The sequence below is a fragment of the Anolis carolinensis genome, chromosome 1 (assembly GCF_035594765.1).
Source record: "Anolis carolinensis isolate JA03-04 chromosome 1, rAnoCar3.1.pri, whole genome shotgun sequence".
Lineage (NCBI taxonomy): Eukaryota > Metazoa > Chordata > Lepidosauria > Squamata > Dactyloidae > Anolis > Anolis carolinensis.
This window is the reverse complement of record NC_085841.1, coordinates 217716096-217741093: the sequence shown is the minus strand read 5'-3', so window position 1 is coordinate 217741093 and position 24998 is coordinate 217716096. Positions and strand designations below refer to the sequence as shown.

The 24998-nt window shown below is 41.2% G+C and overlaps 1 protein-coding gene across 7 annotated transcripts in view; it reads left to right on the top strand.

Moving 5' to 3' along the window:
- Positions 1–24998, top strand: part of slc4a10 (solute carrier family 4 member 10) — a 251477-nt gene that overhangs the window by 39497 nt on the left and 186982 nt on the right. For 5 of the 7 annotated variants that reach the window (XM_008118989.3, XM_008118986.3, XM_008118988.3 and 2 more), the window contains exon 2: positions 8402–8488. The exons of 1 other annotated variant lie outside the window; for it this stretch is intronic. In XM_008118989.3, the coding sequence (XP_008117196.2) occupies positions 8402–8488 (87 nt within the window). Of the gene's footprint in view, positions 1–8401; positions 8489–22883; positions 23318–24998 lie in introns of those variants that run through there. One more of the 7 variants, XM_008118987.3, reaches the window with a different exon arrangement.

The window sequence follows — 24998 nt, the reverse complement described above, 5'->3', positions numbered from 1 at the left end:
TATTATATGGTATTATTATTAGTATTATATTGTATAACATTATAATATTATTATCAATATTATATGTATATATAATATATTATATTATAGCCCTGGTGGCGAAGTGCGTTAAAGCACTGAGCTGGAGACCGAAAGGTCCCAGGTTCAAACCCGGGGAGCGCTGTTAGCCCCAGCTTCTGCCAACCTAGCAGTTCAAAAACATGCCAGTGTGAGTAGATCAATAGGTACCGCTCCGGCAGGAAGGTAACGGCGCTCCATGCAGTCATGCTTATGGCCACATGACCTTGGAGGTGTCTACGGATAATGCCGGCTCTTCGGCTTAGAAATTGAGATGAGCATCAACCCCCAGAGTCAGACCTGACTGGACTTAACGTCAGGGGAAACCTTTACCTTTATATAATATATTATATTATTAAAAATGAAATAAAATATTATATTATAAAACTGAGGGTGGGGGCCAGGTAAATGATCTTGGAGGGCCACATCCGGCCCCCGGGCCTTAGTTTGGGGACCCCTGATCTAGTTCAAAGCAGATAATCTGGGATCACATCCTGGGATATAGGGCAGTGTAGATCCAGCCCAGGATGGCCATGTTTCTGCTTACCTTTTGTCAGTAGGTGAAAATGTTCCTCTGCAATTAGGGATTTGTGAACTGAGGCAGGCTTTTGGGGACAGTATAATTGGGATTTTGGATAGGTGTGGTATTTTAATATTTTAGTGTTTAATGGTTTTAATGACACAAAGCGTTTCATTAATTTTTAGCATTTATTAGGGAAGAGGAGAGCCATGTTCTTTGCCAATTCCTTAAAGAAAAGGTGGGATAAAAATGTAAATAAGTAAACTAGTAAATAAATAAATACATCCCTTGAAAAGGAGGTTGAGATGAATCACCATATGCATCCATATACAGCTGTTTTAATTGAGCAGCAAATACACTCAAATTCACACAAACCCCAGTTTGATATTTCTCATTGCGTTTTGTAAAACTGTATCTCTTTGAATCCCCATGATCATGGTGGTCCTTCTACTCGTTTCCCTCTCAATGGATGAACCTTATAAAGTTTCTGGTTGTGTGCCTTCAAGCGGTTTCCAGCATATGGGCATTTTTTGGCAAGATTCATTTGGAGGGAGCTTGCCTTTTCCTTCCTCTGAGATGAGAGATAGTGACTTGCCCAACACTAGGTGGGCTACTAAACTGATCATGGTTTCTTCAGGAAGAGATTTGCCTTCCCTATAGGCCAGTGGTTCTCAGCCTGTGGGTCCCCAGATGTTTTGGCCTTCAACTCCCAGAAATCCTAATAGCTGATAAACTGGCTGGGATTTCTAGGAGTTGTGGGCCAAAGCATCTGGGGACCTACAGGTTGAGAACCACTGTCATAAGTCAACTGGTGACTTGAAGACAATCATTAAGGTCACCCAATGGGTTTCCATGGCTGAATGGCAATTTGAATCTTGGTTTCCAGAGTACTAGTTCAACACTCAAAGCACTCTACCACACCAGCTCTCAGCTTGGTAGGGAGAATAACCTCTTGTATTTTAAGGCTTACCTAGCAAGTGGCAGTTAACAACAATTTTTCCTTGATGTTGCTTAGACTTGGCCTTAATCCAAGCAATTTTTTCCCTGTTCCAAAGAAAAGAGTTGACAGGAGACTTCAGCTTCAGGTTTGGATCACTGGCTCAATAGACCCAGAGGTAGACAGCAGGCTTGGAACCTGGCATAGATTTGCCATGGCATTGGCCTACCTTGATATAGTCAACCTGTGCGTAAAAATGACAAAGACAGGACCCTTCATTCAGCAGGAAAAAGGCAAAAGAAGGACTAATCTGGGCAGTCAGTTGCAGTTTATTACTTAAAAAGGTAAAGGTTTCCCCTGACATTAAGTCCAGTCATGTCTGACTCTGGGGGTTGGTGCTCATCTCCATTCCCAAGCCGAAGAGCCGGCGTTGTCCGTAGACACCTCCAAGGTCATGACTGCATGGAGTGCCGTTACCTTCCCGCCGGAACAGTACCTATTGATCTACTCACATTGGCATGTTTTTGAACTGCTAGGTTGGCAGGAGCTGGAGCTAACAATGGCCGCTCATGCCGCTCCCGGGGTTTGAACCTGCGACCTTTCGGTCTCCAGCTCAGTGCTTTAATGCACTTCGCCACCGGGGCTCCTTTATTACTTAGCTAGCTATTATTTCAAGCAGAAAAGTTTGTACATTTAAAACACTTAACCTGGGAAGGGGATGTAGTTGCCCTGGGTCCTGGATTTTGCTCTTGCACTAGCAAAACACTTTCAGTCTATTCTTGCAATAGTTTGATCATATTAAACCCAGATGTTTAATTTTGGGGGGAGAGGTCTAGGGATTTGGGAATCTATGAAAAAAGAGTTGGGGCCCCCAAGCAGCAGGAGTTGCTCTTTAAGAAAAAGAACCAACCTAAGATTCCCAGAACAAGTTTGTGTTCTCTGTGTGTATCTATGAGAGTTCCCTTGGGGGAAATCCTTTCAGCTTAATAGCCAAGGCTTCTAATGGGTCAGTGAAGATTCTGCAAAGCCTCCCAAGAGGCCTACGTTTACAAAGAAGTGCAATCGCAGCAATGTTTTGCTGTGTAGCGGGATACCTTTCCAGCATTTATCCATTTCCAGCCATCACTTGATGAACATCCTTTCAAATGGGCATGATAATAAATGTTTAACCCTGGTGTTTCTTTTTAGAATTTAATTGAAGTCCCTGGAATGCTGTGAAATGTTAAATGCTATTGTGATTGGTATCATTTACTGTATGTGTATGCGTTGTTCCTTTCCATAGTGGTTCATCATAAAATTTGTTTCTAACTTTGGCCCCAGCCCATATAATTCACTTTGAAGCTGTATGATATGGTTAGTGTAGGCTCATATAATGCAGTTTAACTGTATCGAACTACATCATATGAGTCTACACTGATCATATAATGCAGTTTCAAACTGTAGTGTAGATGGGGCCTCAGACTGAAACTTATAAAGAGCCCTGTGTTTTCTGGCTCTGGGACATCCTGACTACTTATTGGGATGTAGCAAGTAACAGCTGATCCTTAACTACCTTGAAGGGACCAGATCTTATCTGAATTTGGAAACTTAAGCAGGATGGGGAATTCACCAAGGAATAAAGGTAAAGGTTTTCCCCTAACGTTAAGTCCAGTTGTGACCGACTCTGGGGGTTAGTGCTCATCTCCATTTCTAAGCCAAAGAGCCGGCGTTGTTCGTAGTCACCTCCAAGGTCATGTGGCCGGCATGACTGCATGGCTGCACCAAAAAAAGAATCCTGCCCTTCTGTGAACGGAGGGGCAAATTGTAAGATCTTGTCAATTCTGGAAAAGTCTAAAAGAACTGATCCCCTCTAGTCTTTCTGCCATGGCACTACTTCTGGACTTTTTAAATGTCTGGGTTGAGAAATGGCTGTGGAGTCCAGCTACCAAGGAAGCACTGATACCTTCCTCTCTTCATGGAATGACGTTCAGTTTAGCCATTGGTCATATCAAATCCCTTTTGCCCCCAAAATCTTAAAAGATATCTGAATGTGATGCATTGCTGGCCTCTGATACAAAACGTACTCCTTTCTTGTCTACCTCATGGTTGCTTTAGCACCCACCACATAAAATGCGGCAGTGGCATAAGAAGCATGTGGTATTTCCAGATATAGGAAGGAACTATTTAGTTAGCATCAACTAAACTGGAAATTATTCTAACAGAAAGCTGCAATTTAATTAAATTTCACTTTAACCTAATTGACTTTGCGCAGGAATTTTAAGATTAACTTAATTCCGGAATTATGTTATGAATTAATAAAATGACAGGCAGTGCTAAAGAGCCAACAGTTGTCACATTTCCCAGTTGGTTCATTACCCTATATCTAGTTCTGTTGGGATTTTTGGGAAACCGTTTCTTGCTTGTCAGGATTGGGAATTATCCAAACTACTTATTTGAATTCATGATTAGTGTATGATAGTTTAGTTATTTCCAAGATTTAAAGTTTTAAGCAAACAAGTGGGCAGAGACAATTTTGACAAAAGGATGCTTTTCTTTGCTTCTAGAGCATCTTCCTGTACTCTGCACCAGATACTGGTGCATCTTTTCAAGGGACTCTGAAGCTTTCAACTGCTGGGTGTTTACTGAGTTTCTGCAAGGGACCCAATAAGTTAGCAAAGGGGCAGAAGTATTTGAGACTGTAAGGGAGAGAAAAAGAAAAAAATAAGAATTTTTGTGTAGGTAAAAAGGTTTCCCCCTGACGTTATGTCCAGTCGTGCCCGACTCTGGGGGTTGGTGCTCATCTCCATTTCTAAGCCAAAGAGCCGGCATTGTCCATAGACACCTCCAAGGTCATGTGGCTGGCATGACTGCATGGAGCACCGTTACCTTCCCGCCAGAGCGGTACCTATTGATCTACTCACATTTGCATGTTTTTGAACTGCTATGTTGGCAGGAGCTGGGGCTAACAGCGGGTGCTCATTCCGCTCCCAGGATTTGAACCTGGCACCTTTTGGTCCGCAAGTTAAGCAGCTCAGTGCTTTAACACACTGTACCACCAGTGTGGTGGTGGTGGTTGAGAAATTGGTTTTTCAAAAATTCATGCAGCTGCTTTTTTCTCCCCAGTCTCAAACAGGGACAAAAGTGGGAATATAGCATAGTCTCGCATATCCAACATAAACGGGCCAGCAGAGCATTGGCTAAGTGAAAATGTTGGATAATGAGGGATAAAGGAAAAGCCTATTAAATGTCAAATTACATTATGATTTTACAAATTAAGCACAAAGACATTATGTTTTACAACAAATTGACAGAAAAAGTAGTTCAATACTACGTTATGTAATAATTACTGTATTTATGAATTTAGCACCAAAACATCACAACGCATTGAAAACATTGACTACAAAAACATTGACTACTAAAGAATTGACTATAAATCAAGATAGAATTGCTGCCTAGAAAAACAGCTAGGGATCCGGGCAGGGGGCAGACTGGGTTGGATAATACAGAACATTGGATGAGCAAAGGTTGAATAAGCGAGAATCTACTGAAGATGGACATTTTAGCTGGTTGCTTAGTTTTTCTGTGGGAGACCACCAGCAAACACTAGGTGCTGTAGGCTTTATTTCAAAGGAAAGAACTGGTAAGCCAGCTCTTAATACTCTTTGACATAGAAAACACTATGAATTTGATGAAGTTGCCAGAAATCTACAAATGGCATTCTTTTTCTAACAGAGTCTCAAGTTTTTTAGATAAAAGGAATGCTGAGTATGTATACTTTGATTTCAGGAGGGCCTTCCAGCAAGGTCCCACATGATATTATTGTAGAGAAGCTAGTAAAATGGTTCCTAGACCATGCTTTTGTTAGATGAATTTATCTTTGGCCAACTGACCAAATCCAGAGGTGCTCACAAGTGGCTTACTTTCATCATAGAGAGAACAGACAAGTGCTTGTATGGGCCCAGGGGAGGCATGTAGATATGTGTGTGTGTGTGTGTGTGTGTGTGTGTGTGTATGTGTGTGTGTGTGTGTGTGTGTGTGTGTGTGTGTATATATATATATTGCTGAAACAGCAGTATAAGGTTGGCCCATATGTAAAGTGCAAATCTCCTTTATTATTATAAGGCTGAACCCCCTCCCTCCCCAAATTTCTCAAATGCTGGTGTATCCTGCAGTCATACAGCATTGTTTGCTCAATGCTGAAATCACAATTTCTTGTTGCTAGAAGTCAGTGCAAAGTCTGTGTCAGAAACAGACGGTATACATTTGTTTTAACAGTCAAATGCAGGAGTCACACTCCCCTCTATAGTTCTCACAATTTACTACTGGGTTGTTGTTTTTTTGTTTCTCATGTGTTATATACTGGTTTTGCTGGTGACTGAAAGGGCAACTTTCAAAAAGTTGATCAGACTCATTTCTGATAGGTGGTATGATCTACACATTTCCCAAACATATTCCACAAGGGTTAGACATTTGTAGATTTTTAAAATTAAAATTATGATTTCCTGGCATGGTAATAAGTGCATTTGAAGTTGCAAGTGAAGTTGACGGATTTGCATTGGTGGTTGTTTGATATTATTACTGTTGTATAAACCTTTGTTTTAACTTCTGTTTTATCATCTTCTTGTGTTTTAAACTGTGTATATTGTTTAATGTATTTGCGCTGTTACTTTTGTAATGTTGTGAGCCGCCCCGAGTCCCCACGGGGAGATGGTGGCGGGGTATAAATAAAGTTTTTTTATTATTATTATTATTATTATTATTATTATTATTTCCACATAAAACTAAATCATGACTTAATGTTATGAAAATAAGTTAGAGAAAGCTGCAGACTCACATATACTTCTGCCAGAAGCTTTCACTTCCATTTTAGATGAAGCCCTGAACCTAGATAAACTGGGTAATCTTAACTGTGATTTATTAAAACTACAGTTTGTTCCAGTGTTTTAGAGTAATCTTGAGAACTATTCTAAAAGGTTAAAAAGTTAATACAACACATCTGTCAATGAAACTATCATTTCATGGAATCAGTTTATTTCAGATGGTTGTAATCACAACCACTGTTTTGAATTCAGGTATATGGCTCAAATGAGGTTAACTTAAAACATGCCTCTCCTGAAAGAGGAAAAAGTTGGGAAGAGTTTGGAAATGTGAAGCTGTGATTTAGTGTCACTGGAAGTGGTGAATGGAGGCTTCCATGCATGTGGAGCAGTGAACCTTCTGTGGGCTTAATGGAGTTATCCACAAAATAGAATCTATTTTGGAGGCTAGGTTCAGCACTTTGGATAGCTCCTGTAAAATTCATTCATAAGCCTGGAGCTGATTCATTACTGTGGAAGCCATGAGACACCATAATTTTGTATCCAAATATAGTATTGTTTAGTTATTTGTGCCCACAGAGAAAGGCACCATAGACACAACTTTGTGTCTAAGTAGTGTCCACACCCTGGAATAGACATTCGAGATGGAACAGTCCTGATTATCCTGTAAAGCTGAAATAGTCATGCAGTGCCGTTGTTCATTTGCAATCTTGTGTTGTTGTTTTTTTTAAAATACTTTTTATTAAGATTTATTTTATAATACAATAATAATACAATAGTAATAGAGAAAAGAAAAAGAAGAAAAGAGAGAAGAAGAAAGGAAAAAAGACAAAGAAGGGTTAATATATAGATATGAAAAAAGGGACACAAATAGAGCAGATTTAAGACTGCAAGTTAGAGTATTTTACTATGTGTATTACATATACTAAATTGTATATATACTGGAAAAAACTAATTAAAATTTTTGTTATTGTTATAATTACTTAATTGCAGTAGAGAAAAGAAGAGAAAAAACGAAAATATATAATATATATGTATAGCGTAGGCAAAGATGAAATGAAAATACAGTAGAGTCTCGCTTATCCAAGCCTCTGGATTATCCAAGCCATTTTTGTTGTCAATGTTTTCAATATATCGTGATATTTTGGTGCTAAACTTGTAAATAGAGTAATTACAACATAACATTACGGCGTATTGAACTACTTTTTCTGTCAAATTTGTTGTATAACATGATGTTTTGGTGCTTAATTTGTAAAATCATAACCTAATTTGATGTTTAATAGGCTTTTCCTTAATCCCTCCTTATTATCCAAGATATTTGCTTATCCAAGCTTCTGCCGGCCCATTTAGCTAGGATAAGTGAGACTCTACTGTATAAACATAGGTTAAAAATTATCAGGATAGAGAAACGATGTTACAGAGAAAGATGATTGATTGTTTTAACTTCCTGGTATCTTCCAGAAGTCTGTTCCTTTTCTATTTTTCTTTTCTATTCTTGTTCTTTTCTCCCTTTCTTCTTTCTTCCCCTTTGTTTTTGTTCATAATTTTGTTTTTACGAATAGTTTTTTTCATATCAACATTTTTTTATTCTTTAACATGAGATATTCATTTACTTGTTTCCAGTTGGTTTCCTTTATTTTCATTCCTTTATTCTTAGTCATGAGAAAGGTGAGCCTATCCATATTTCTGATTTCTAAAATTTTTGTAATCCAGGTTTCTTCATCAGGTATATCTTGATTTTCCATAACTTAGCATAACACAGTCTTGCGGCTGTTGTCAGTAAGAATAGCAGTTTGTCTGTGTTTTTTTCCATCTTTATTTCATGTATTCCTAGTAGAAATGTTTCCCGTTTCCATGGTATAGCAGTCTTTAGGATCTTCTGAATCTCCTTATGTATTGTTTTCCATTTTTTTTGCCTTTTCACATGTCCACCATAAGTGGAAATATGTTCCTTCTTTCTGCTTGCAATCTTGTGTTGTTTTGCCAACTACCAAGAATATAAACTATTGCCTGTGAACTTGATAGTGCTTGCTTTTGATATTGTTAGCTACCCAAGCAAAATGTTACAATGACACCCCTCCCTCCATGCAGGAACGCAGAGAAGAAGATTGGAGGCAGGAAAATGATGCCTCCCCTGGAATCAGCTTCCCAAACTCAACATCTTCATGTCAACTCATGGTAAGAATGACCCTGAGAATAATTATATTTTATGATTGAACAGCTGGTCTTTCAGGCCATGCCACAACCAATAGCATGAACTCTCTTCCACTGCAGCTCATGGTCAACCGAAAAAAGAGAAAGTAAGAAGAGATCCATTATTTTCAAATGGGTTTATCAGTTTCTCCCAATCTGAGTCATTTTACATAGGATCTGTGACTATGTTTGGGGTGAATAATTGTTATTTCTATCACCATTGTCATCATCATCCTTCTTTTTACCTCAAGATTGAGACCCAAAGTGCCCACAACATAAAAAATGAAATTAAAAGCATAGACAAGGTAAATGTTCAAACAGAATTACATTACAATTATTAAAACAATCCTGTTAAAATACAATTAAAATGCTATTTAGAACAGTTCAGCTAAAACAATGTAGTATCTCCATGCCTGTTCTTTTAAAAACTGTGTGAATAAAAATATTTTAGCCTGCCACTGGGAAGAATATATATTTATTAATCTTTGCAAGACCAGGTCCTTCAAGACATTTTGCAATTTGTAAATAGTAAAATTTGGCATCATGTTATAAACGTACTTTAAACCAGGGTTCATGCTTTAATTACCTCTCATTTAAAAAGGTAAAGCTTTTCCCCTGACGTTAAGTCCAGTCATGTCTGACTCTGGGGGTTGGTGCTCATCTCAATATCTATGCCGAAGAGCCGGCATTGTCCGTAGACACCTCCAAGGTTGTGTGGCTGGCATGACTGCATGGAGCGCCATTACCTTCCCGCTGGAGCGGTACCTATTGATCTACTCACATTTGCATGTTTTCGAACTGCGAGGTTGGCAGGAGCTGGGGCTAACAATGGGCGCTCATTCCGCTCCCGGGATTTGAACCTGGCACCTTTTGGTCCGCAAGTTCAGCAGCTCAGTGCTTTAATACATTGTGCCACCAGAGGCAATCTCATTTAGATTACCATAATACACTTTATCTGAGGCTGCCTTTGGAATGTGTTTGGAAACCATAAAGATTGTAAACTGGTATTTGTTTCATACGTAGTTGTTGATCTAGAACCAATTGCATTAGCTGTTGGTTCAAGATGCTGGATTTGTTTGTTCTATAAATGCCTAAAGGACAAGGTTTTCTTCTCCTGTATAAGGTTGCCCCACACCATCATTATTGGTCCTCTCACATGTCCTGCCTCTGAGATCAGCTACTTGTTGTAAGATCTGTTTTGCAATAGCTTATGAATGATTGTGGAGTTCTCTTGTACAAGAAATCAGATTTTATCCAATCTTAGGGAGTTTGAGATTGGAAAAACATGCTGCTGTATCATCAGACTGCTGGTTTATAAAATTGTCATAGCAATATAATTTTTGTTTTGTACTTTTGTGGAATTTTCACACACACAAAATTCTCTAATGTGAAAAATCAATGAAAAGATATGCAAAAGTCACATTTTTCTCTCAATTGGGTGAAAGCACAGTAGTTTATGCTCACGTGGAAGAGTGAACTAGACAAACATATACATTCCTAGCATGGAGGATCTTCTGAAAGCATGATTTTGCCAGTTACTAAAACAAAAATTAAAAATACTCTTCAAAGCAGTTAGTCAAAGTGGTGTTAGTATTTTTTCATTCAAACATAGCATTTTAGGAGAGAATTCTGAGCTATTGTGCTTTCAGATTCTGATGGTTATGAATTTCAGCCTCTTTCCCCTTTCCAATTTTTGAAAAGCAGTCTTTGGTTTGCTGGAGATGTGACGGCAGTGACAGGCAAAACACATGCCCATATAAGCACCTCATACTTCCATCTCTAAAGAGATTGGCCATGTAAGTTGGTGTATGTGCAGGTAGAGTTAGCAGTCATGCTGCGTCTGCTGTGTTGAATTGGTATTTCAGTGGACTGACTCATATCCTCTTGCAGTGAAAGAGAAGGCAATGCGGTCTTGTTCATCACTGTATTGTGACATGGATGGATGTGTCATCTTCCCAGATACTTGCTACTGATGATTCCCTTGAAAACAACAGCTATTGCCAGTTTGGGTCTTTTTGTGACTCATAGGTAATGACTTGCCGACAGTGTTGTCTTTAGCCATTGCTCTGGCTTATATTCAGCATCAGCAGCTCATCTGAGCCTAGACTGCATATATTTTTCTATAGAAGGAGATGCTACTGAGCTGTAGACTATGGAGATGGTTTCACAATGAGTTCCATATGGGCCACTGCACATTCTTGGGTAGACTAGGAGATTTAATGTTAGCATAATACTTTGACATGATGACTTTTATTTGATAGAAAAATAATTGTCACAATAGTGAACCAGATGCTCTTGCCTTCTTTATTCAGTGAGAAGTAAGAGAAAGAGGGAAGGGGGGGGGGGGACCCTGCTTGTTGAGAAAGAACCATTGAAGTAGACCTGTGTCTATGATGCGGTGCTTTATATTAATCAGTTCTTATGGCCTGCATAGGCCTGAATTGGTATTATGGAAGCAATGGAATTGAACCAAAACAGGAAACAGTTTTAACAGCTCATTTATAAATTCTAGGTTGCAGTTCACTGTATTAATGGTTTTTAATATTTGGATTCATACAACCTTTTTGATCTTGAGGTGTACAACTGTCAATTTTATTGCTTTGTGCCTTCAAGTTGTTTCCAACTTACTGTGACCATAAGGTGGCCTATCATGGAGTTATCTGGGGCTGAGAGTGTGTGACTTGTCCAGGGTCATCAAGTGGGTTTTCATGGCCAAATGGAGAATTGAATTTTGATCTCTGGAGTTGTAGTCCAGCACTCAAATCACTAGACCATGCTGGCATTAACTGGGATCAAATATAGCAAATGCCCACATACACTTGATGTCCTACCTACTATACACACTGGACAGGGTTGTCTGTGGAAGTTTTATTCTCTGACAACTGAAATCTAGCAATCAATGCTGTGTATGTGTTTGTGTGAATAAATAATAATAATAATAATAATAATAATAATAATAAAAATTGAAAAGTCGATGACAGATCCCAAATGTAGACTTTGCAAGGAAGCAGATGAAACAATAGATCACATTCTCAGCTGCTGAAAAAAGATCGCACAGACAGACTATAAGCAGAGGCATAATACCGTTGCTCAGATGATTCATTGGAACTTGTGCCACAAATACCATCTGCCTGCGACAAAGAACTGGTAGGATCACAAGCCGGAAACTCTGGGACTTCCGAATTCAGACAGACTTCCATACAATTAACGATTTTGTATTTGTGGAGTATCTGAGGTGGAGGATATCGCACATGTACTGTTCAGCTGTGAATTGTATAAGAAAGAGAGAGACCAATGCCTCGGACCATACATTATTCACAAAACACACTGGGACCCACATATTAAAACTTCATCTTTGTTGGCCGGCCAGAATCCTAAAATAACACACAAAACAGCCCTTTTCCTATTCAAAGCAACATAGCTGAGAATTGCATATTTGGAATCAATCGGGGTAAACTGTGGAGGTGATGCAGATATTTGACCTGAATGGGATCTTGTTAACAGCTTGTTTATTTAAACTTCTTTTTTACTGCAGGTTGTATGTTGTATGTATGTCTATGTTCTAAATCTTTTGATATGGCCGATGGGCTAATCAATAAAACGTGATTTGATTTGATTTGATTTGCATTCAGACAGACAGAGTTTTGGAGCACAATACTCCTGACCTCACGATCGTGTTAAAAAACAAAGTATGGATTGTCGATGTTGCAATCCCAGGGGACAGCAGGATTGAAGAAAAACAACTGGGAAAGCTGACACGATATAAGGATTTAAAGATCAAATTGCAAAGACTCTGGCACAAGCCAGTCAAGGTGGTCCCAGTGGTGATCGGCACACTGGGTGCAGTGCCTAAAGACCTTGGCCTGCACTTAAACACAATTGGCGCTGACAAAATTACCACCTGCCAGCTGCAGAAGGCCGCCTTACTGGGATCTGCACGCATCTGCAGCCTCCCTCCCGCACTCCACGCCGGTGAGTTGATAAGAACGGAGGGGAACTTCGCAAACTCCAGAAACAACTTGGAGGAAGAGGGCAGTGGAGCTTACTTTAAGGGACCATCCTGCCTTTGGCTACAGCTCTGCAGCCTCCCTCCCACACTCCACGCCGGTGAGTTGATAAGAACGGAGGGGAACTTCGCAAACTCCAGAAACAACTTGGAGGAAAAGGGCAGTGGAGCTTACTTTAAGGGACCATCCTGCCTTTGGCTACAGCTCTGCAGCCTCCCTCCCACACTCCACGCCGGTGAGTTGATAAGAACGGAGGGGAACTTCGCAAACTCCAGAAACAACTTGGAGGAAGAGGGCAGTGGAGCTTACTTTAAGGGACCATCCTGCCTTTGGCTACAGCTCTGCAGCCTCACTCCCTCCCTCACTTCACCTTGGAATGAATAAGAACAGAGGGGGAAGAACTTTGTATAGCTTCTGTCCTATTGAGCTGCTGCCTGCTGAGCACTTTAAAAACCAGAAGTTTGTCAAACACTTTGGGGGGACAGTGTTGTCGTCATTAAAGCACTTTTAAGTGTAGAAGGGACACCAATAAGCACTTTCCAGTAGAAGTGAACTGCTGCACTGCACTTTATGAACTAAACCGCTTACCACCTATATTACATCAAATATTTATTATGATAACATCAAATACCTATTGCTGGACCCTCCTTTGGACTTGAATTAAGCACTATAGCACTTTGGCACTGTGGTCGTTATAACCACAGTCAACATCTGTAGTGATCAAGGTGTGTTAGTAGCTAGGGTATTAATTAAGGGTCAGGGAGGCTAATAGGAGGGTGGGAAGGAGGGCAGTGGTTAGAGGCTATTGGGCCAGTGCAATTACCATCCACAGATAATACAAACAACACTGAAGCACTGGAGCACTTTTATAGGGGTTGGGGTAAAGAAATTAACATCCTATCTCCTTACGCTTAGTATACTACTGCTTCCAATCAGAACATCAATATAACCCTCAAGGAGGTAGGAGTAGGAAGCAGCGGTAATATGATCCTCGGATGTGAAAGTGAGTCTACCACTATGGTAGACCATGTAGGGAGAGGGTGTGCATTTAGCAGCTGGGGGGCCCCCATCGAAGTTATCCAGGGGAGGGGGAGATACGGGAAAGGGAGGCATAACTTAATTCGGCCTAGAGTGAGAAATAGAGTGCTTGTAGATCTAAAACGACCTCCTGACATAGTAAAGTTGGGTGCCCAGGTTGGCGGACCCTCCGATCTGAAGGTGGTGCTGCTGAACGCCAGGTCTGTCAACGGTAAAGCTGCAATCATCCAGGATCTCATTCTGGATGAGCGGGCAGACCTGGCATGCATAACTGAGACCTGGTTGGACGAGGCTGGGGGAGTTAACCTTACCCAGCTTTGTCCACCAGGATATACCGTGCAGCACCAACCAAGATCTGGAGGGAGGGGAGGAGGGGTTGCAGTGGTCTATAAGGAGTCCATCCCCCTGACCAGGTGCCTCATCCCGCAGTCTACCTTGTTTGAGTGTGCTCATCTGAGGGTAGGGAGCCGGGACAGTTTAGGGCTTCTGCTAGTGTACCGACCACCCCGCTGCACTACAGTCTCCCTGCCTGAGCTAGCTGGGGTGGTCTCAGGCCTGGCTTTGGAGTCCCAACGGCTCATTGTGCTGGGGGACTTCAATATCCATGCCGAGGCCACTCCCTCCGGTGCAGCTCAGGACTTCATGGCCGCCATGGCAACCATGGGGCTGTCCCAATTAGTATCTGGCCCTACCCACAGAGCGGGGCACACACTTGACTTGGTTTTCTGCCAGGGATGGGAGGAAGGTGGCGGTGTGGAGGAGCTCACCATCGCTCCGTTGCCATGGACCGACCATCACCTGATCAGGTTTAGACTCACTGCACCCCCCAACCTCCGCAGGGGTGGAGGACCTAAAATGGTCCGCCCCAGGAGGCTTATGGATCCGGATGGATTCCTGACGGCTCTTGGGGAATTCCCCGCCACCTCGGCTGGTGATTCTGTCGATGCTCTGGTCACCCTCTGGAACAAGGAGGCGGCTAGGGCAATAGACACGATCGCTCCAGAACGTCCCCTCTCGAGTACCCGAGCTAAACCATATCCTTGGTTTACTGAGGAGTTGGCAGCGATGAAGCGAAAGAAGAGGGAATTAGAGGGCGTGTGGCGTTCGGAGCCAAGCGGGCCAAACCGAACACGGCTGTGTTCCTATCTTAGGGCATATGCCGCGGCAATAGATGCTGTAAAGAACGTTTTCTTTGCAGCTAATATTGCGTCGGCAAAGAACCGTCCGGCGGAGCTGTTCCGAGTTGTCAGAGGTTTGTTATATCCCGTCCCTCAAGACGGGATCCCTGACAACTCGGCAGCCCGCTGTGAAGCATTTGCTCGGTTCTTTGCGGACAAAGTCGCTTTGATCCGTTCTGGCTTTGACACCATATTAACGGCAGTCTCCGAGGATGTAACACGAGCACCTGCTTGTCCTATTTTGATGGATTCATTTCAATTGGTTCAGCCTGAGGACGTGGACAAGGTGCTTGGAGAGGTGAGGGCTACCACATGCATCCTAGACCCCTGCCCATCCTGGCTGGTGATAGAAGCCAGAGGGGGATTGGCCGAGTGGGTGAAGGTGGTGGTGAATGCTTCCCTTCGGGAAGGCATATTTCCAGCGAGCCTGAAATTGGCTGTGATCAAACCGCTGTTGAAGAAGCCATCACTGGACCCCACTCAATTGGAGAACTTTCGGCCTATTTCCAATCTCCCCTTTTTGGGCAAGGTCATGGAACGTGTGGTGGCCGCACAACTCCAGGCATTCTTGGTAGATACCGATTTTCTGGATCCGGCACAGTCTGGCTTCAGGCCGGGGCATGGTACCGAGACAGCCTTGGTCGCCTTAGTCGATGATCTACGCCCAGAACTGGACAGGGGGAGTGTGTCCCTGCTGGTTCTGCTGGACCTCTCAGCGGCCTTCGATACCGTCGATCACGGTATCCTTCTGGGACGCCTCGCTGGGATGGGTCTTGGAGGTACTGTTCTGCAGTGGCTCCGGTCCTTCCTGGAGGGTCGGTCCCAGATGGTGTCATTGGGGGACACCTGCTCGGCCCCACAACCATTGACTTGTGGGGTCCCGCAGGGTTCAGTACTGTCCCCCATGTTGTTCAACATCTACATGAAGCCACTGGGAGAGATCATCCGGAGTTTCGGGGTCCGGTGTCAGCAGATGATGTCCAGCTCTGTCACTCCTTCCCACCTGTCACTAAGGAGGCTGTCCAGGTCCTGAACCGGTGTCTGGCTGCTGTGTCGGACTGGATGAGGGTGAACAAATTGAAACTGAATCCAGACAAGACAGAGGTCCTCCTGGTCAGTCGTAGGGCCGAACAGGGAATAGGGTTACAGCCTGTGCTGGACGGGGTCGCACTCCCCCTGAAGACACAGGTTCGCAGTCTGGGGGTCCTCCTGGACTCATCGCTGAGCCTGGAGCCCCAGGTCTCGGCGGTGGCCAGGGGAGCCTTCGCACAACTAAGACTTGTGCGTCAGCTGCGCCCATTCCTTGGGAGGTCTGACTTGTCCATGGTGGTCCACGCTCTGGTTACAGCTCGTTTGGACTACTGCAACGCTCTCTACGTGGGGTTGCCTTTGAAGACGGCCTGGAAGCTCCAACTAGTACAACGGGCGGCAGCCAGATTAATAACTGGGGCAGCTTACAGGGAGCATACCACCCCCTTGTTAAGCCAGCTCCACTGGCTGCCGATATGCTACCGAGCCCAATTCAAAGTGCTGGTCTTGACCTATAAAGCCCTAAACGGTTCTGGCCCAATCTACTTGTTCGAACGTATCTCCTCCTGTGAGCCAGAAAGATCCCTAAGGTCATCTGGAGAGGCCCTGCTCTCGGTCCCGCCTGCCTCACAGGCACGGCTGGTGGGGATGAGGGACAGGGCCTTCTCGGTGGTGGCTCCCCGGCTGTGGAACACCCTCCCCAGAGAAATATGGCACGCCCCAACCCTTTTAGAAAAGTTTTAGAAAAGCCCTGAAAACATGGCTATGTGCCCAGGCTTTCAAAGATTAAATGATAAAAGACGACCCTGGACTGATTTATGGCTACAGCACGAGGATTTTGGAGGAATGGATTTTAATCATATGTTTTATATTTTTCTATTGTTTTAATTGTTTTATTGGATTTTCATTGCTGTTTTAATTATGTGCAGGCATTGAATTGTTGCCAATTTGTACGCCGCCCTGAGTCCCTTCGGGTGAGAAGGGTGGGATATAAATGTTGTAAATAAATAAATAAATAAATAAATAAATACATCACACAGTCCTAGACACTTGGGAAGTGTCCGACGTGTGATCCAATACAACAGCTAGCAGAATGTCTGCTGTGGACTTGTTGTGTTTCAAATAATAATAATAACTTTTTTTTGTGTCAGGAGCAACCTGAGTTGCTTCTGGAGTGAGAGAATTGGCCGTCTGCAAGGACGTTGCCCAGGGGACGCCCGGATGTTTTGATGTTTTTACCATCCTTGTGGGAGGCTTCTCTCATGTCCCTGCATGGAGTTGGAGCTGATAGAGGAAGCTCATTCGTGCTCTCCCTGGGTGGGATTCGAACCTGGCAGCCTTCAGGTCAGCAACCCAACCTTCAAGTCACAAGGCTTTTATCCCCTAGGCCACGGGGGCTCCATAATAATAATAAATTTTATTTCTTCCCTGCCACCATCTCCCCGAAGGGACTTGGGGCGGCCAACAAAATACAGCAAAATGCTACATATAGATAATAAATAGATCTGAAATGACAGGCAAGATACATGCCTATATAAGCACCTCCTGCTTCCATCTCTAAAGAGATTGGCCATGTAAGTTGGTGTATGTGCAGGTAGAGTTAGCAGTCATGCTGTGTCTGCTGAAATGCTAAAAACCACAGACATGCATAATTTCAATGTAAAGCATTAAAATTCCTAAAATGCAGTCATAGCTGTGTATAAAAACAAGTTGTTTCAATTGACATAGCTCAGTGTCGACGTGATGCCCACAGTAAGTCCTGGGACTAATCCTTAAAAAGCTATGTAAGATCAAAGGCTTGCTTAAAGAGCCATGTTTTTAAGCAGAAACGGAAGGCTTGAAGTGAAGGGGCTAGCCTGATCTCTCTAGCGAGGGCATTCCAGAGCCGGAGCACCACCACCGAGAAGGCCCTCTCTCCCGTATTTGAGACTGTATTTGAGACTGTGGTGGGACCGAGAGAAGGGCCTCCCCAGCAGACCGCAATGCCCGTGCTGGTTCATAGAAGGAGATGTGGTCTCATAGATAGGTTGGACCCAAAGCATATGTATGTAAATGTAGTAGGCTTTCACCTCTTCTCTAACTATCTTTATGGACAATGTTACTGTTAGAGTCCCAGCATACTCTTAGTGTTAGAGTCCCAGCATCCTTGCTAAAGATTGCTATCTCTGAGTATGGGTTTTTGCCACTAGCTTGAACTCCCTTTATCACAATCTCGAGCAAGATCTCTGTCCCAGGGCCAGTAATAACAATGTTGGAACTATAATAATAATAATAATAATAATAATAATAATAATAATAATAATAATAATAATAATAATAATAACTTTATTTTTATACCCCGCCCCATCTCCCCGAAGGGACTCGGGGCGGCTTACATGGGGCCTGGCCCGATAAAACAAACAAATAACAGTAACAAAGCAATAAAACAATTATCCCAGTAAAAAACACCAACATCAATAAAAAAAATCATTAAGATCAACAAGCAGGATACAGTGTTAAAAACAGGAGACTAATTCGTAGATCCCAGGCGAAATGCAGAGTGTTACGAAATGGGAAAAGGAAATTTCACAGTTGAATGGACAATAAAGTGCGGTATAAAATGGCAAGAAAGTAAAATGTTGGATAATTGAGTTGGGGCCACATCTGGGACAATCAAGAACTGCATGTGACCACTAAGCTGTGCTTCTCTCCAGTAGAATATTGTATAGAGAAAGCAAAGCTACATTTTAGAGTGAGTGAGGCAATTTACATAACCCTTTGCACAGGCATAGATACGAGCACTGCTGCAGAAAAGCCTATGTTATAGCACTGTGAGAAATCTTATGCATGTGCTTCTTTTGTGGGGCCATTGCCTTCCACTTGCATTTTTCGGGTCCAACAAGTAAAGTAGTGGTAGGCAAAATATGGCCTTCCACTTGCTGTTGGGCTTCAACACCCATCAATCCTCACCACTGGATCTACTGTCTAAAACTGCTGGGAGTTGTGATCTAATAATGCTTGGTTGACCACACTAGACTCGTTTTTGAAATCAGTGTATTAATTCTTGTGCTATAATCTCCATTTGCTTTGTCAAATGTGGCATATTTTGTAGGAACATTTTGTGCTGAAATAGCTAGGTGAAATACCAACTAAATTTAAAATCAAGCTGGCTAGATTTTCATCTTTCAGAGGGGGTACAGCATATGTTCCATGATATTCTTTATCTCTAATTTCTGTTATTAAAGTGGTTGCTTCAAATCTAATGACACGACTGTACAGTTGGCCCTTCATACCCATGTATTCGGCATCCATGGTTTCAACCATCCGTTATTAATTATTTTTTTAAAAATCCAAAAAAGTCAATTTGTTTTTGCTATTTATAACTACAGTAGAGTCTCGCTTTTCCAACCTTCGCTTATCCAACATTCTGTATTATCCAACACATGTTTTCAATACATTGCAATGTTTTGGTGCTAAATTCATAAATACAGTAATTACTACATAACATTACCATGTATTGAACTGCTTTTAATGTCAATTTGTTGTAAAACTTGATGTTTTCTTGCTTAATTTGTAAAATCATAACGTAATTTGATGTTTAATAGGCGTTTCCTTAATCCCTCCTTATTATCTAATATTTTCGCTTATCCAACATTCTGCCAGTCCATTTATGTTGGATAAATGAGACTCTACTATATACCATTTTAACTATACCATTGCATATAATGGGACTTGAATGTGCATGGATTTGAGTATCAATAGAGAGTCCTGGAACCAAAACCTAGTGTATTTAAATGCTTTCTCCTACAAAATTATGTCAATTCCAAAACATCGGAAGAACTTGAAAGCTCATGTTTCTAATTATCTAATTGTCCAAAAGTGTTGATGAATTTTCCGAGTCTTGACATAGAAACAGTTGGCAAGTTCTAAGATGACCATAGCTTTTTAAAATTCTTCTCTATTATACATGCAAGTCTCCATCCTACTTTACCCTTCTGAAAGGTACAGGAACCATGGGAAAACACTCCATTAAAAACCAAAGCACAAACATCTATTTTTCTTCTTACTGCCATTTTCATATTCTGCATGACAGCTCTTCAGATGTGCGAAGACTTCTATCATACTTTGCTTTAATCTTCACATTGCCAGTCTAAACATGCCCAGCACTTTCAATTTAATTTCTCATCCTTCTTTAGCATTTTCTATTATCCACAAAAATATTTTTAGGTTTAGCAAAGACAAGTGTTCTTCTGAGTAGAATAAAAGCAGTGCATCACTTACTCAGATAATGAATTTACCTCTTATTTGTCTCTGGCTTCCCAACACTCTCAAAGTAACACTTAATAATACATTTCTCATGAATATCATTTTTACTAATAGTTTCATACCTGTCCACACTGTGCTGAAGCTGACTAGTGGATTTGTGAAAAGAAGTACTTCTGAAGTCATGCATTGTCATGAGTCCCAAAATGTGAAACCCAACTCGACAAAATAAATAGATGTATAGTCAGCCCTCTTCATCAATGGATTCTGTATCCACAGGTCCAACAATCTATGGCAGTGGTTCTCAACCTGGGGCCCCCAGAAGTTTTTGGCCTGCAACTCCCAGAAATCTCAGCCAGTTTTCCAGCAGTTAGGATTTCTGGGAGTTGAAGGACAAAAACATCTGGAGACCCATAGGTTGGGAACCATTGATCTATGGCTTGAAAATACTAAGAAAGAAAAGCAACCCTTAATTTTGACATTTTATATAAGGACATCAGTTTACTACACCATTGTTTATAACAGGACTTGAGTATCCACAGATTTTGGTATCCACAGGGGTTCATGGAACTAAACCTCAGCTAATACCAAGGATTCATTGTAGTTTTATCAAGTACAGTAGAGTCTCACTTATCCAACATTCGCTTATCCAATGTTCTGGATTATCCAACGCATTTTTGTAGTCAATGTTTTCAATACATCGTGATATTTTGGTGCTAAATTCGTAAATACAGTAATTACTACGTAGCATTACTGCATATTGAACTAATTTTTCTGTCAAATTTGTGGTATAACATGATGTTTTGGTGCTTAATTTGTAAAATCATAACCTAATTTGATGTTTAATAGGCTTCTCCTTAATCTCTCCTTATTATGCAACATATTTGCTTATCCAACGTTCTGCCAGCCTGTTTATGTTGGATAAGCGAGACTCTACTGTACTAAGAAAGAAAAGCAACCCTTAATTTTGACATTTTATATAAGGACATCAGTTTACTACACCATTGTTTATAATAGGACTTGAGTATCCACAGATTTTGGTATCCACAGGGGTTCATGGAACTAAACCCCAGCTAATACCAAGGATTCATTGTAGTTTTATCAAGTACATGTGTACCGTCGCAAGATTTGAGATTTTATGTTCTTCCCTGCATTTCAAATTACCTAGTTTTCATGACAATTAAAAATTGCTAAATACTTATATTTATTTACATAGTATTTTAGCTTGTATCAACATTTTAAAATATTATAATCAGACTTATTATAATCAGACAGTGTGATGTAGTAGTGGTTGCAGAGTATTAGTAGGGATGTGAGAAAGGATGCGATCATACATGAATTTCCCTTAGAGCATGCTTCTTTGAACTCAATAGAAATGTACAAGATTGTGTTGTTGCTGTCTGCTTTAGTCAAAGGGCAATTCTACAGAAACAATATGATCCAGTTTGGAAGTGTATTGAAACAAACCAATTTTGCTGTGCAGCACCCACACAAACACCCCAGGAAATGGGTTGGGGTTGGGACAGTGACCACAATATCCGCTGATTGAGGATTGGAACTGAATCTAGGAACTGCAGTATCCACGGCTAGACAGCTGCCAGAAAATGCAGGGTTTCTTTCTTAACCAGTTTGCTGGATGCACTAATGTGCATATCTATGTCCGTTCTGGATCACTTTGGTTTCAAGCCTTGCATGGGATATACTCTGATGAGTTGAAGCACATTATATGGCTTATTCTGTACTTTTTGATGAGTTTTTAATGCACTGTTTCTATCTTGATCTGTAGCACACATTGGGTGTGTACGTTTTGTGGACACCCTGCCCTCAAGCTGAATTTGAACTTCATTATAGTGTCTATGTAGAATTACGCTAAAACATATTGGAGTCTGTGGAGTCAACATCACATTCAGAGCCAATACTGTGGTCTTTCTTTTTAAAAATGAGAGTGTGAATATTATAAGAACATCTTTCTTCTATTTAATATATATAACTTCCTCACTGGGAATTGCCAAGAAAAATTGAATTGTCTGTCTGGTGCACGTGCTTTTGGAATTAAAAATGTTATTTTGTGCTTCCCTTTAGATCAATTTCTGTGGATAAAACTGTTGAAAACTGTGGGAAAATTCTGAAGTCGTTGCTTTGAGGATCTGTACCTTTAATCTCTTTGACCCAAATATAAATCTGAGAGCGCTCAGTTCATTGTGATTACAACTTAAAATAGCATCGTGTGATTTATACTACAATATTGTGAGATGTAATTGGGTGGCACTTGCGTCTTGTTAATAAATTATTCACAGCTCTTCAAAAGAGAGCAATAAAATGCTGCGATGAAGTAAAATATGTGGCATGAACTGAAATTCCGATATGTGATTGTTTTGTTTGCTTTGTCCTGTCATAATACTGGCATGTTTACAAGCTCCGTTGATTTCTGGGTTACTACCAGGGAACCGTGCAAAAAAATGCAACGAGGATACAGCCTTTTGAAAATGTGCAGTGTGCCGATAAATCTCACTCTGTGTGTATGTAATGTATGTGTATGTATGTATTCATACACACACAAACATACATATTTAGTAGATCCTCTTTGCTCGATTGTTGCTGTTGCTGTTCCAGAGAACCTCAAATATCTATCTGCTTTGCAATTCCTTATTATTTCTTTCTGGTAATCTTCTTTTGCTTTGTTCAGAATAGCAGCATTGCCTGTTCAGAAGTGGTCGTGCGAGCAAAATTGGATAACCTGGATATGTCATTTTGCCTGGCAGTGTGTGTGTGTGCGTTTATGCATGCGCCTATGCGCCTCTCTCTGTGTGTGTGTGCGTGTCTCTGCTTTTCTCTCTCTGTTTCTGTTTCTTGCTGTGTTGCATAATGACTGTTTTCACCTTTAATTGTCCAGAGATTAAGCAACGACATCATTATCATCCATAATGGCAACCCAAGGGTTTATAATTTCGCCAGCGAGGAGCTGAAGGATGTGGCTTGCTCTGTTTGGATGATGTGGGATTGCCTTAAGCAGAAAGCTTAGTGTTTTCGGATAGCCTTAGCAGCATCACTGATGTAGCTCTGCCAGTCCGTTTCCCTAGTAGAGGAGTGTAACGGCATAAAGGGGGTGAGAGAAATATATTGAAGAGCTGGCATTTTGAAAGAAGCACACTCATCTCTTATCAATGGAGAGACCTGATATTATATTTGCTGGCCCAGAAGATGCCTGAGGGATAGATAGCCAAGTGTGATGCTTTGTTACAAGGCAGGGGATGCTCCTTGGGAATAAAAAGGTCATGCATCTTGGAGTCGGTGAGCCATTCCAGTCTCTAAGTCACCAGGTACGGCCTTGTGGTTTATGTTGCTTTTTTCCAACCATAGTTTATTTTGGTGTTTTCCAGTATTGCCTTTAGCTGGTTCAGTCTAAAACAGGAGCATTTATTTTTAGATGTTAATGCACAATTGCAACGACTTGTCTGAAATGCAAGAAGGGCTGTGTGTTTTAGATATCAAAAAGGATAGCATTTTTAAAAAGTGAGGAACTATTCTAAATATTTGGAAAAGGTCTTTGCAAAGAGAGAGGAATTAGATTTATATATGTCCATGTCTGGTAAAGCATATGTGTCAGCAGCATAGCACAAAATATGGTACATATGTAACATAGGACAATAGATGGAACAATCACTAACACGGGTTTTGGATTTACCCGGCGTCTTAAATTACCTTTGCAAAGTTCATTCACACAGTAGCACGTTAAACAGGGCTAAACATAACTTGAATGAACGCACATTGTGAGCCATCTGTTTGATGAAAAAAGACTAAAAACAGCTGGTTGCATTTAGTGATAGGACAAAGTTATTTGCAGAACCTAGACCCTTTTCTTATTTTAAAGCCATAGCCAGAGAACGGTTTTTTGTTTCGTTTTAGCAAGGGCTGTCTTGCTTTTGGAGAGAGAACTACAATTCTCCTACCTTTTAGGGATAATTGTACATACAAATGGCTTGACAAAAGGAGGTGCTTTTACAAATATTGGAAAAGTTGCCCTTTGAGGGGAGGGAGGTATGCATATAAGCAGATTACTGTAATGTTCTTTATTATTTCACCTGTAATCTTCCACAGTCCCATTGTTATCCCAGGTTGTGCTACTGAAACAAAGTTCCTGAAATGGAAGGCAGCTGGGTTTGCATTTTATGTAACCTTTAAATCACCACTGTGTCAATAGCAGACTATTTCTGTGTGCTGCTCGGGGTGGAAAAAAAGAAATTGGAAGCACTATAATCAGCTTAAGCACTTGCATTGCAAATGGCGCTGAATTGCCAAAGGACGGGGCTGTCGTTTGTGCATCATGCGTAACGTGTAAGGAGATTATATCTGAAAGTAGGCACAAATGTGTATGCTCTGGCAACAGTTTTGTATATCAACTTATCGGCTTCTGTCTTGTTTGCTGGACATTTCCATGGTAACCGATTAGGACAGGTTTTAAAGTGGAGAATAATATTGAGAACAACATTTCCTATATTCATATAGGCTTCCATGTGCAGCTGATGCTCAGTTTGCATAGCTAATGTTCAGATACATCGAGGAGGTGAACCCAGAAGGCTAAAGGTTTTTGAAAGCTCGTCTATATTTATAATTCAGAAGGAGAGCTAGATTGAAAAAGCACATTTCCTGGAACTGAAAATTAAAATTTGGATGTATATTGCTTCCTCAGCTACTTTTGTGGTCTGAAGCTATGGCTCACTTAGGAATCTGGTTTATTTTCAAGTCAATCATTTTTAATTAAAAGCATATATTAAAGCAATATTTTGGCTTGCTGCTGGTAACTATAATTGATATGTTTCCTAGAGCACTTATCCAGCTTATTTTTTGAATAACAGTAGGGGTGAGGAGACACATGCTTAATCTTGATTAGTTTTTAGAAAGGTTTCAACGTTACTTTTTCAGTTGCCACAGAACCATGGTTAATCTTTCAGAATTGAGTTTTGGAGAATTTTAATGCAAGCAGTACATTCTGTTTCTTGG